We start from the raw sequence: 14,784 nt of genomic DNA on the forward strand, positions 1-14,784 counted from the left end.
AATTTTGTTGAGTTTAGGCCTTTGTAGTAGGATCTGATGATTTTTTTAATTTCCTCAGTTTCTGTTTTTATGTCTTTCTTTTCAGTTCTGATTTTATTAATTTGAGTACTGTCTCTGCACCCTTTGGTTAGTCTGGCTAAGGGTTTATCTATCTTGTTGATTTTCTCAAAGAACCAGCTCCTGGTTTTGTTGATATTTTGTATAGTTATTTCTGTTTCAAGTTGGTTGATTTCAGCCCTGAGTTTGATTATTTCCTGCTGTCTATTCCTCTTGGGTATATTAGATTCTTTTTGTTCTAATGCTTTCAGGTGTGTTTCAAGTTGTTAGTGTATGCTCTTTCCAGTTTCTTCTTGTAGGTACTTAGAGCTATGATTTTTCCTCTTAGTACTACTTTCAGTACATACAAGTTTTGGTATGATGTGTCCTCATTTTCATTAAATTCTAAAAAGTCTTTAATTTCTTTTTTTATTTCTTTCTTAAACAAGACATCATTGAGTAGAGCATTGTTCAGATTCCATGTATATGTGGGTTTTCCATTGTTTTTTTCATTATTAAAGACCAACCTTAGTCCATGGTGGTCTGATAGGGTACAAGGAATTATTTCAATCTTTTTGTATCTGTTGAGGCCTGTTTTGTGACCAATGATATGGTCTAGTTTGGAGAAGGTACCATGAAGTGCTGAGAAAAAAGGTATATTCTTTTGTTTTAGGATGAAATGTTCTATAGATGTCAGTTAAGTCCAATTGGTTCATAACTTCTGTTAGTTTCATTGTGTCTCAGTTTAGTTTCTGTTTCCATGATCTGTCTATAGCTGAGAGTGCGGTGTTGAAATCTCCCGCTATTATTGTGTGAGGTACAATGTATGCTTTAAGCTTTAGTAAAGTTTCTTTTATGTATGTGGGTGCCCTTGCATTTGGGGCATAGATGTTCAGAATTGAGAGTTTATCTTGGTACATTTTTCCTTTGGTGAGTATGAAGTGTCCTTCCTTATCTTTGTTGATTACTTTTGGTTGAAAATCGATTTTATTTGATATTAGAATGGCTACTCCAGCTTTTTCTTGGGACCATTTGCTTGGAAGATTGTTTTCCATCCTTTTTCTCTGAGCTAGTGTCTGTCTTTTTCACAGAGGTGTGTTTCCTGTATGCAGCAAAATGCTGGGTCATGTTATTGTATCCAGTGTGATTAGTCTATGTCTTTTTATTGGAGAATTGAGTCCATTGATATTAAGAGATATTAAGGAAAAAATGAATGTTGCTTTCTGTTTTTTTTTTTTTATTGGAGGTGGAATTTTGTTTGTATAGCTATCTTCTTTTGGGATTGTTGGAAGATTACTTTCTTGCTTTTCCTAGGTTGTAGTTTCCCTCCTTGTGTTGGAGTTTTCCACCAATTATCCTTTGAAGTGCTGGATTTGTGGTAAGATATTGTATAAATTTGGTTTTGTCATGGAATATCTTGGTTTCTCCATCAGTATTGATTGAGAGTTTTGCTGGGTATAGTAGTCTGGGCTGGCATTTGTGTTATCTTAGGATCTGTATGATATCAGTCCAGGATCTTCTGGCTTTTACAGTCTCTGGTGAGAAGTCTGGTATAATTCTTATAGGTCTGCCTTTATATGTTACTTTACCTTTTCCCCTTACTGCTTTTAGTATTTTTTCTTTGTTTTGTACATTTGATGTTTTGATTATTATGTGGTGGGAGGTATTTCTTTTCTGGTCTAAACTATTTGGAGTTCTGTAGGCTTCTTGTATATTTATAAATATCTCTTTCTGTAGGTTATGAAAGTTTTCCTCTATAATTTTGTTGAAGATACTTACTGGTCCTTTAAGTTGGGAGTCTTCATTGTCATCTATACTTATTATCCTTAGGTTTGGTCTTCTCATTGTGTCCTGGATTTCCTGGATGTTTTCGGTTAGTAGTTTTTTGTATTTTGCATTTTTTTTGACAATTGTGTCAATGTTTTCCATGGTATCTTCTGCACATGAGATTCTCTCTTCTATCTCTTGTATTCTGTTGGTGATACTTGTGTCTATGACTCCTGATCTTTTTCCTAGGTTTTCTATTTCCAGGGTAGTCTCCCTTTGTGATTTATTTATTGTATCTACTTCCATTTTTATGTCCTGGATGGTTTTGTTCTATTCCTTCACCTGTTTGGTTGTGTTTTCTTGCAATTCTTTAAGAGATTTTTGTGTTTCCTCTTTAAGTGCTTCTACCTGTCTACCTGTGTTCTCCTTAAATTCTTTGTGAGTATTATTTATGTTCTTCTTAAAGTCCTCTATCATCATCATGACAAGTAATTTTCCTGCTTGAATCCTGCTTTTCTGGTGTGATGTGGTGTTTAGGGCTTGCTATGATGGGAGAACTGGGTTCTGATGATGCCATGTAACTTTGGATTCTGTTCCTTATGTTCTTGAGCTTGCCTTTGCCATCTGGTTAACTCTAGTGCTACCTGTACTCACTGTCTCTGACTGGAACCTGCCTTTCCAGTTATCTTGCGTGTGTCTGAACTCCTCAGGTTCCTGATGTCTCTGTGATCTTTTAAACCTGTGCTTCAGCTTCTCTGAGTACAGTGGCTCCTCTAGGATGTCTCAGGATATGGTGTCTCCATGGTAGCAGACCAGATAGTTGTCCACTGCTCTGGGTGCAGTGTCTCCTCTAGGTTGTCTCAGGATAAGGTGTCCACTGCTCTGAGCTCAGTGGCTCCTCTAGGGTGTCTTGGGATATGTTGTCTGTTTCTCTGAGTTTAGTTGTTCCTCTGCCACTCTGGGTTCAGTGGTCCCTCTAGAATGTCTTGGGATAAGGTTTCCACACAGGAGCAGACCAGTCGGGTGTCTATCCCAGGCAGCAGGTCCAGGAGAGGGGGAGAGTGGTTTTTTCATTCACATCTGTACATTTAATTACACCCATTTGGACGACTTTGCATTCCAGAAACACATACACACACACACACACACACACACACACACACACACACACACACCCAAAATAACAACAACAACATCAAAAATGGTTTATAAATATTCACATTTATTTTGTAAGTTTTATAGAACTTAAAATTTTGAGTTCTATGATTATTTTTAAAATCTCTCTACATTGTCACCAAAGTATAATCTTGCAATTGGTTATATGATAATTTGACTTTTTTTATTACACAGAACTGAACAAACCATTTATTGAGTTGTCATGTAATTGTTTCAGAAATTATTAAGTGACTAATCCATCCCCAAAGAGAACATTGACAAGATGACATAATGTGTGGGATGAAGGAGGTGCACAAGAAATGATGTGGGAGCTGTAACTAAAATATCTAGCAGGGAAAGAGAAACCCACCATCAGAACACAGGGCTCCTGGATCAAGCATTTTTCTTTGTAGGAGAGAGGCCAGGAGGGTGGTTGTTCTTCTCTTAAGGTACAGTCACTCACCCATTCTAGTAATGCAGTCTTAGTGTTTCCAGGTGTGGAGAAAACCACATCAATAAAAATGGGGCCCAGATCCTGGATTTGGTTGAAAAAAGATTCCCTGTTATCTCTGCGATGTGACTTGGGTTAACTCTCATATATAGTCTGTAGTTCTTCTGTTCACATGCAAACCTCTCTGTGGCTTTGTTTTGGAGTGTGTACACACATTCATGTGTAGTTATATGTTTCCCTGTGGATGTGTGCAGGGTCTAGAGAAGGATTTCATGTAACCTAATCTGTCACTCTCTCACTTAATCTCTTGAGACAGTGTTTCTGATAGAGCTTTGAGCTATCTGGTAAGCAACAATTTCTGTGATTCTCCTATCTTCCTGTATAGCTCTGGGAACTATACAGTGTGTTGCCACACATGGCAGTTCATATAAGTGTGGTATTTGAACTCAGGTCTCAGTGCAGGTGCAGCAAGCGCTTTTGCACTTCTTAACTCTTTGAACCACATGACCCCTGTGTATGTATCTTCTATTATCTTCATCTTCACAAAGATCTTCATAGTGTTTCTTACTACATGGTTGTCTTCCTCTCAGAGAAGACTACTACATCTTACTTTTAAAACCAACTTAATCTATTTCCTTACTCATGTTTGATGCCTTAAATTATAATTAAATAAAACAAGACATGAGTGACTCAGGATTTGATAACTCTAGCACAGTTCTTAGAGCATTTTCTTTTAAAATTTTTGTTGTAGTTTTGAATGTACATGTGTGTGTGTGCATGTGTGCATGTGTGCATAAGTGTGTGTGTGTGTGTGTGTGTGTGTGTGTGTGCAATGCCTCCAGAGGCCATAGATCTACTAGAGCTGGAGTTACAGGTAGTTGTGACCTACTGTCTATGGATAAGGAAAACTGAACTGAACTTAGGTCTGTGAGTTTTTAACTGATGAGCATTCCCTTGATCACTTGGGACCTCTTTTTGTGATACCTTTGACTAAAAAAGTCACTATTACCTTTATCAGTAGGCTATTGTGTAGTTTCTGATGCATTTTTCAGTTATAGAGAGAAACAATTATTTTGAAGGCAAGTTGGGGATGCTTGGCTCATTTTGTGTCTCCATTTGACATTTCTCTGTGGTGTAGAATAGTGTTGAAAGTATCTGTTTACTCTCAGACAGAGAGAAGGAGTTTATACATGAAACAATTGTTAGGGGATAGACATAAAATAAATAAATAAACTCAGAACACTCCATATTTCTTTAGTGGTGTCAGTCTACTTTTATTATTACCCTGCATTCATCAACTTTGTCTTATCCTATTTGCTTGCAGCTCTCACTGTGGCAACAACAAGAGTCTTCCTTTATAGCAATTGTGCCCTATGGTTTTTATGTTAATTTTCTCTCCTTAGCACAGGCTGCTATTGTGATAATGACCTCCATAATCTTATTGAAGATGAATTTCTTTTGATCCTCTTTTTTTATTTAAAAGCCAGGGAGAGTCTTTGTTTCCAGGAGCCCTTGCCAGGCATGGAAGCTTTCCATTTGACCACACACTAAGTAGACACCTGGGGCTACAGATTTTGAGATAAAATCTTTTGCCTTAGGAGTCAGTAACTCTTCCATAATTTTCTATAGATCCTGTCAGTGGCAAGGCCCCTGAGCTACTTGTCTTTAATGATATTGCCTGCACAACTCTGCCCATAACCCAAGAAGAGCTTACCTTTCCCACTGAGATTTTAGTTTATTCAAAAAGTGATTACATTTTAGGCTTTTTTTTTTTTTTTTTTTTTTTTTTTTTTTTTTTTTTTTTTTTTTTTTTGTATGCAAAGCTTAGATTAAAGAACCCAAGAGCTCCTGTCCTCTGAGTACCATATACAAGTGAATGCCAAACACTGGCTTTAATAATTGTTACGGTTTTCCATTTACCTCTGGTCACAGCTCATCAAGTGCATGAATCTATCTATGGTTTATACTGAGCTTCACAAAGTGAGGGCATAACCAGTTGCTCCACACGTACATAATACTTCTTTAGAAATGGAGATCTGTCACCCAACTCTGACCTCTTGAGTCAGATATATCCCAAACTGAGCTCAACACACTGTGCCTTAACAAACCCTGTGGAGCATTTTGAGGCATGTTCATTCTTTTGAAACTTCCGATTACAGATCATAAAAGGTCAGCAGCATCCCCATTACACTTGCCTTTCAAAGATAAAAGCTAAGCTTCCTAGGGATTTAGCTAACTATTAGAGTCAAAGATTATTTTAAACTTCAAATTAGAGACAAAAATAATAGCTTAAAGAAAGATGAAACACAAATCTCATGTACAGTATAAAAAGCTTAGTAATGGAGATAGAGATGACTTGGTTGGTAAATTCCTTAGTTTGCAAAATGAGGATCCAAGTACAAGTGGCAGAATCCAAGTGAAAAGTTGGGTAAAAGAGTGTGCATTTGTATTTCACGTACTGGACAGATGTAAACAAGTGGATTCCTGGCATCTGTTGGAGAGCCAATGAGCCAAATTCAAGTGATCCAGGCTACTGAGAAAAACCTGTCTCCAAAAATACTTGGAGGAAAGACATCTAAAATTGAGGTCTGGCCTCCACAGTCAAGCACATTCATGTGCATGCATATCAATACACATGGATGCACATATGTGTGTGTGCACACACATCTACACATACAAACACACACACACACACACACACACACACATTCATGCTCCTCAGAATAATAGAAGACAATTAAAAGTAACTCTTCTACTCTCAGACACTATACGTAATAAAACTAGGTAAATTTAAAAAAGTAAAAGTATGTTAAAGTGCAAATATTAACTCTATATATCTTCTATTCTAAAGATAAAGTCATCAGGACCTAGTTAATTTATATATTTTGAATCACTATTATGAGCTGACATTTCTGGAAAATGTGGAGTAATTTGACAACAAGATTAATTTTATAACAGTGGATTTAGAAGAATTAATTTTAAGCAGATCATTTCAGTCTTTTGATGTCAATTGCTGAAAAATATTCTACTACAAATGCTACCAGAGTTGGGACAGCTGTTACCTACTCTTTCATAGAAAGTGTCCTTATGAATGTTAATCCTGAAGACTGCATGTTGACTCCCTTCTGTGGAATGTGTTTAAATGCCACCTGTGTAAATATGGAAAAGCATTAACTTCCTGAAAAAGTGAGATCCCACAGAGGGAAGGACCCTAAAACATTACAAAGACCAAAGATGACCAAAGATAGCCACCGGGGAATCTCTAGGAGAACAATGAGCTTCATTAGTCTCTACTTGGTGATTAAAAGGTGAATCAATGTGAAGACTCCATTTTCAGGTATTTTGTACCGTCAAAAGCAAGGCCATCAATAAATCAAATTGTCTGAGTAGGAAGTGTTGAGGAATGAATGCTGGGTGTCAAGAATCAGGTACATTTATACCTGTCATAGCTGGTGGCAAAGATGTGCAGGGCAAGTTACCCTTCATTCCAGTGGCTTACCTCCATCCAACCATCTGCATGGTGGCAAGTAATTTTTTCTTTGGTGGTCCCTGTTAAATTGACAGCCCTAGTATACAGAATTCTTTATTGATTTTTTTAAACAGCTTTTTTGTTATTTCTTGAGTTTTACAGAAAAAATCATCTGTATGTATATATGTATTCATATATGTTTATTGATTCTTTGAGTATTTCATAAAATGTGTCTTGATTATATTCACTTCTCACTTCCCCCAACATTTCTCCCAGATCCACTTCTTATCTCGATTCCCACATACATACTTCTTTTAATTTTCTTGCATATTTTCGTAAAGACTATCTCATAGTACATGTCCCTGTCCTCTGGCTCACACGCTATTTCTACCCATCCACAATATTTCTTTAAGTAATGTTTAACTAAAAAATTAACCCCCATAGTGTGCACTTCTAATCACATATTATGAGAAATCAATATATATAATTAAAATCCTGGCAGTCACCAGACATGGTGGCTAGTTTGTTTAGTCATAGCACCCTGGAGGCTGAGGCAGACAATAAGTAACACAGTGTGCATCAAGCCACAGAAATCCCAGCAAATACCTTTGATTATGTATTGTTATGTATAATTTTATTACTTTATTTTATAGATGTTAAAGCAAAGACTAGAGATGGAGCAGTGGCTAAGAATACTCTTTATAGAGGCACAAATGATTATATCTATGCATGGATCCCTTAAACTCTCACAAAATCAAACAAACAAAAATAAAAATAAAAATAAAAAAACAAACAATGAAAAAACAAGTGTGACATTGTGCCTACCTGTAAACCCAGGGCTGTCAGGGGCTTGCTAGCTGCAAGCCTAGCCCCAGTTTCACTGAATAGACCTGTCTCAAGGGACAAAGTCAAAAAGGGACCAAAGAGCACATAGAATATTTGCCTTTATTTTTGAAATGCACAAATTTGTATAGCACATACACATATGCAAATAATAATGTAGACCTTGTTACATAGAAGCCATATTTTAGTCTTTTAATGTTTCAAGGCGCTAGGCACACGATGATAGCTTAAAAAAAACATATGTTTATAATAATGAGCTTCTTTTTCTGAAATTGTTTTCTGAAATTGTTAGGCTTAAAGTAGTATAAAAAACAGTGATCAATACTCAGAACATGCCAGAGGTTGTTGCCAAAATAAAGATGTGTAAATTAAGAAAATAGAGCGTCTCCCAAGAAGATTGGAAGCTGCTCCAGGACAAAATTGGAGAACTGATGACTGAAATATATAATCCATTGTTTTAATTGACCTCACAGTAAGGAAAGTGCTGGATAACCAATGTAAGACTTGTGTGCAAACAGACGCCAGAATGCTATAGAAATCAGAGCATCACACCAAACAGGTTGAGGTTGTGTTGGTAAAATGCACTATGATTCCTGTAAATGTAATCATCTGAAAAAGATACAAAATAGTCAGAGTGAAAGGCTGGTATATCTGTTGCTTTTCTGTTGGCTGTGACACAATAACTGACAGGAAGCAACATAAAGGAGAAACGTTTACTCTGGGTCACACTTTGAGGGAGTACAATTCCTCATGGGTACATGGTGGGGAGTGGGAGCCTGTTCTTCACGCTGTAAATTCAGTCAGGAAGATGTGTGTGAAAACAGATTAAGCATCTCTGTGTCCTCCACATCTTCCTACCAAAACATAAAACACTTCATCCCAGATAATGAGACTTAAGTATCCATTTTGATTTAGCTGACCATTGTATTCTAAAATGTTGGTGGGAGCTCCTTCATCTTCTTTATCAGAGGGCATCAGTTCCTATCAGGCACTGTGGGTACTCTAAAGTGTTTCTTAGTAGCTGTGGTTAGATAACATGTACAGGCAGAGATGATGTGATATCACTCAGTATTATTGATCTTTCAAAATCTCAATGTCTTCTGAAAATAGAAGCAAGCTATTAGGTTTCAATAAAAGGTAAAATGATGTACTCCTAATCTTATCAGAGTGCCAGGTGCATGTAGTTCTGATGTAAGAGCACATGCTGCACAGAAGTACATATCCTGAGGAAAGATTAAAAAAAATGGAGTCCTTTTATGGATTGAGATGTCTTCTGAGCTCAGAGCATCAGTTCCATACATACTGCCTTGTAAGATTTGTTTCCTCATGGACTTGACTCTAAAAGTTTCTTGTTTTTCCACAGAGAAAACAAAGGTCTATGGTCTTCCATACTTCAGAAAATAGTCTTCATGTTATCATATAAAATGTGAGTAGAGCTCTACTCGCTTATGAAAAGGGACTTTCATCAAATGCAGGGTGATCTTTCATTGGCTGAATAGAATTCAGGCACATGTGAGTGGACATTAGGTAAATACAATGAACTAATGTCTACATGATCCAAACACTAGAAGCTACCAGCAACAAAATAATTGTCTGACACCTGAACCTGAAATACGCTTCCTGGAGTGTATTTGCAAAAAGGAAATGAAAAAAAACTATCATAAAGCAAAATATACCATTACTGATAATGTGGGTTGCAGATTTGAAAAGTGAGAGAAAATGATTGAGAGGTAGAGAAATTTTAAACACCAGGACTCACACCTCTTTATTATCCTTCTTGTTTTGTGTTTTCTTTTGTGAACACAATGAAGAGCGGGTTGTAACGTTGATGTCCTCAAATATTTTTAGGTGACTTGTAAGTCTCCAAGTATGAGAGAGATGAATTTGATCATAGAAACAATTTTTGTATATTTTCATGAATGTATAAATGCAGGCAGGAGAGTCAGGTGGTTTATTTTCCTGCATCACTAAAGACTTAAATTCTGAGCTCAGAAGATGGCTAAAGGCACTGTCCTCTAGCCTAATGACCTGGGGTCTGTCCCTGGAATAAACAAAGTAGAAGACGAGAAAAGACTTTTGTAGTTTGTCATCTAACCTACACATATGCTCCACCAACACACACAAAGTAAATCACACTGGCTCAGGCTGCTGCTCACAGAATTTAAATCTTTGCATCCCTTTATCACATCTACACCATAAATTAAAGAGACGTAAGTTCCACTGAGATGCTAAAATTTGTTGCCAAATCTATTCCTGAGACACCTTTATACCTGGCCATTTAGTGGCCAGGCAATCAGCTTGTTAGTAAATTATGAGGCATTTATAAGTGGCTGCTCAGTGGACTCATTCAAGAATGGTCCACTTGGTACCAGATCAGAAACACTCCACATTGCATTTTTAGCACACAAAGATTTTCTTCTGTGTATTACAAAGATGCATTTTAAAGATTCTTATTCTGAAGTGAACTTGTAAAAGAAACTTATTGAGCCCAGGTAAACTGATGTTCCCCACTAAGTGTGCTATGTATATTGTTCAGTATACCTATTATACAAAACCATTACAAACAGAAGCACATCAAACTCAGGCCTCTACAAATGACCAAATGAGTCACAGAATATAAGTATTGGGAGAGAACTTGTCTGCCATGTCTCAGGCCACAAGTTTCATCCCAAGACACACACAAAACAAAAAACCCAGTATGTTAAAGAGAAGGCTCAACATGGACAGTATTGGCTTCATAAACCCAAGTTTTAAGCCCCAGACCTAAAAGCTGAGTGAATGTGGCATTCTGTCTGTAAACCTATTGATTATGAATCATGAGATTCTTAGAGAAGGAAGACTAGCTAGTCTAGTTTAAGGAACTCTTCTGAGTTCAAAAGAGAGCCTGCCTCAAAGTATAAGAAAGAGAACCATCAATAAAGAAATTCTCAACACCATTCATGGGATTCTTTACAGAATAGTACCCATGTACACTTATGGGAATGTAAGGGCAATTGAAATACTTGTAGCTGTACACATTAATGTCAATAAGCATTAACACATATGCAAGACATAATAAAAAAATTCTTAAAATACCAAGGAAAAGTACATTCATGAATTTTCTACTGTCCTCAGGCAGCATCCTTAATGAAGCTGACACTTAATATTGATGGGATTCCATACTGGGATTATGTAGAAAGTTTAAATGACCCATTAAAACACCTCTCTCTGTCTCTTTCTCTGTCTCTTGCTGTCTGTCTGTCTGTATCTCTCTCATCTGTATCCATGCCTGTGACTGCATGCATATTTATATTTGTATGTTGAAGCCAGAGGTCAGAAATTATATATATATATATATATATATATATATATATATATATATATATATCTTAGTCTCTACATCTTATTTTTTGAATAAATGTTTTTTTTTAAACTAAACTTGGAACTCAGCAATTTGGCTAAACTGGTTATCCACCAAGCCCAAGAAGTCACCTATCTCTGACTCCCCAGAACAAGTGTTACAAGTTTGTACCACAATGTCCACATTTTCTTTTTTTTCTTGTTTAGCTTTGCTTTTTTTTTCTTATATGTACATATTGGGGAATGGGACTCAGATGCTCATGGCTGTGTGGCAAACACTCCACTCACTATGCCATCTCTCATACTCAAAGTAATGTATTTAACCACTGCAGGTTTTGATGAAAGAGTCATTATTTGCTAAAAAAGAAGTCTTTACATATTTATGTAAAATGTTTGTAAAACACTAGTTTGACAGAGTCTCCTAGACCATTTCTGAGTTTAGAGAGTATTTGCAACTCTCAGGTACAGATATGTGTACTTTGTGATTTTTTACTTTATATTTAGCCCTGTGTAAATTAAACATTGTGCTTTAATCATATTTTTCCAGTGTAGGTCTGACAGGGTTCATGTTTCAAGTGACAAAAGGTTAACATAAGGGGTGTGGGTGGTTAAAAATAGGACAAAAGAGAAACAGCTGATAATTTCACAATCAAGTATACTTAGAAATAAAACATAATTTTGACTAATGGTGTTATTGTTGCCTAGTCAGTGTCAAGGCTGTTGAGGGCTGACAGGACAGGGCAGCAACCATCTACCTTGTGTACCCTGCAACTCTAATAATCTTGGTGATTCCACAGTTCTCTTTCTAAATGCCATAAAATGAGTACAACAAGTAAAGGCTTAGTTCCCCATAGTTGTAAAAGATTGGGGTACCTAGCATGAAGAGAAAAATAAAACATTTGAAACTCAGGTAAACCAACACCTGAAGCAGGGTTTAAAGCCCTGTATCAGCTCTTCCAAACACAGAGTGGCTTTCTTGATATAATTCCTGAGACCCAGGGAGGCTGAGAGAAGAGTATGTTGATCTGAAGAAAATGAAACTTTTTTTAAATGTGGAAACAAAATAACTCAAAACGCAATTCCATCTGAAAACAACCAGTTCTGATAGAAATCTCTAGAGAAAATAAATAATCCCACATCCATTTCCATCTCTAAAATTAATATAAAAAGTAAAAATTGTTCCCTAGGAAGAAGGACTGCTTATTTCTTACTCCACACTGAACAGCAAAGCAAGCACCAATCTGTAAAATTTGATGTGATCTTCAATATTGAAAAAAAATTAAAGTCCCTTCAAAGAATATTTCAAAATGAAAGACCATACCAGGTGAGAATATTGCAGCTGACATCATAAGTGACCCAAGAAAGATGACAACACTGGTAGACAATATTCCATGTTCGCTAAACAACTGGAATGCTTACTGTAATCCTAGTCTCAAGTAGAGGTCTTCAGCAAATATAAATGCACCTAGAGCACATTCTTTTCAACAAGGTTGAACTAGTTCTGAATGATGTACTAATTAAAGTCAAGGGGATAGCTAAGGAAGTTCTGAGTGGAAAAGACAATGCTATCCATCTCCATGTGTTCATAGTTTACATTCCTTTAGATAAAATTTTTGATACTTTTTTCCTAAAGCATAAGTAACATTTGTTTACATGTTATTTTATCCAAAGCTTTTAAAAATTTATATTTGTATGTTAATCTATGCATGAATGTTCACTCAGGTGTGCTCTTGAGTGTGGAGTCCTAAGGGTGGTTTCAGGATCTTTTATTTATCATTCATTATCTACTTAGGCAGTGTCCATTGTTCTTCTTTCTAGTCTGGCTAACCAGCATCCTTTTGGGGACTCGATTGATGCCATAACATCTACCTGGCTTTTTGGCTGGTTCCAAGGATCTGAAATCCAGTCCTCATCCTTTGATGGTAAGTACTGTTGCTGTTGAGCCATCTTCCAAAGCCCCAAACTATATACTCGGGAGACATCTCCAGGTAGTATAACCCTGTGCCTCTTGTCCTTTTGTTTTTTCCTTATGGTTTCCTGCCAACTTTTATTTACACAAAGTCAAAAGTGTGGGGCAGCAGCAAGGAGAATTTTTTTTGTTTTATAACTTAGAGCAGGTATATTATTCTCAATGTGATAGTTACTCAAAATGCCTGGAGTAGCCTAAACTTTTCTGTTTTTCCTATATGTAAATTTTTTAGAACCTTGAATGGTAGCTGTTCAGCAGACTGACTCAAAGAAGAATAGATATTCCTCAGGCATATTCTCACACTTTGCAGTCTTGGAAAAGTAACATAGTTGAGTTATTTGGACATGTTATATAAAGATAGATAGATAGATAGATAGATAGATAGATAGATAGATAGATCATCAACCAATATAATAGTGAATGTTAATTGTCAATTTGAGAATATCTAAAGTCATCGGATATATAATCCTCTGAACATGTCTGTAAGGCACATTCTTGATGGTACCAATTTAAGTAGGCATGCCTGTCCACTGTGGGAGGCATCATTCCCTGATAAGGATTCTGGACTATATAATAGTGCTAACAGTGAACTGAGAACTAGCATAACATTCATTGCTCCTTCTGATTATAGTGGCCATGTGGCCAGTCAGCTCAAGCTCTCACTGTTTCATATCTCTTCTGTAACAAATGGTTACTAGGAACCATAAGCAAAAATGAGCCTTTTCTCACTTATGTTACATTTGTTGACAGAATTTTACCACAAATCAGTGAACAAAAGGAAGACAATGATACCATCCTACCGACAATCTTATTTTTGCCACTATGTTTTCCTATTTTATAATGATATAACATTACAACCTAAAACCACTGAAATTACAAGAATAGACTAAACTCTCTACAGTTGATACTCTGATTTCCCTTAGATAGAGTTAGATTTTAACGAGGGCATAAATGTCACCTCATTATTTCTGAATGGGCACAGGACATTTGAGTGAGACCCCACCATCTGGGATACAGTAGGATGGCTAAAACACTCATGCATTAACATACCACATCTCATCTTTATTCACTGGAAAAGGAAAGTACTTCCTACCCAGATGTTGTCTTCTTGTTTGTAATGTTGCCAGTTGTGCCCAGTGTCACTGAACATCAGGTGATAGCTTGTCACCCAGTCAGAGCTCCCATATCTTCCTTGTGTGGCCACTGCTGTAATTTCCACTCTATTTCCGAGGTCAATCTGGAGCCACGGTTGGGCATTGGAATCTCCTGGGGACCAACCACCAGTACCTGGAATAGGATGAAAGAGACTTGGAATAATGTTGTAGAATATCACCATTTCTTATGTCAAAGATCAATAAAACTATGTCCAATTCAGCACAGTTCCTGCCTCTGAACTTAAACTCCTAGTACTCTCAAAACCAATTTTCTATGCTGTATCCCATGGCTCCAGGTTCAGGGAAAATGCAGCATTTATGATGCTACTCACTCTTCCTTCCTTCCTTCCTTCCTTCCTTCCTTCCTTCCTTCCTTCCTTCCTCCCTTCCTTCTCTCATTACTTTCTCTTTCACTTCTACTTTCCTTTATTTGCCCAAATCAGTACTATGAACCTCCTAATCAGTACTATGAGACTCAGATCTCCCTGTGAAGGCGAAACTTAAAGAAGAAATTTATGGAGCCTTCCAAGAATATTTATTTATGTAACCTTTATTCTTAATGCAAAGAATGCTGGGTGAAAGGGAAAAAAGTCCATAGAAA

At 36.7% G+C, this 14,784-nt stretch overlaps 1 protein-coding gene across 1 annotated transcript in view; it reads right to left on the minus strand.

The window, feature by feature from the left end:
* Positions 1 to 14,784, minus strand: part of LOC117716227 (contactin-associated protein like 5-1) — a 688,126-nt gene that overhangs the window by 501,245 nt on the left and 172,097 nt on the right. Inside the window, exon 3 of the mRNA XM_034513191.2 lies at positions 14,123 to 14,316. Coding sequence (XP_034369082.1) covers positions 14,123 to 14,316 — 194 coding nt within the window. The remainder of the gene's footprint in view (positions 1 to 14,122; positions 14,317 to 14,784) is intronic.

The sequence above is a fragment of the Arvicanthis niloticus genome, chromosome 10 (genome assembly GCF_011762505.2).
Source record: "Arvicanthis niloticus isolate mArvNil1 chromosome 10, mArvNil1.pat.X, whole genome shotgun sequence".
In the NCBI taxonomy this organism is placed as follows: domain Eukaryota; kingdom Metazoa; phylum Chordata; class Mammalia; order Rodentia; family Muridae; genus Arvicanthis; species Arvicanthis niloticus.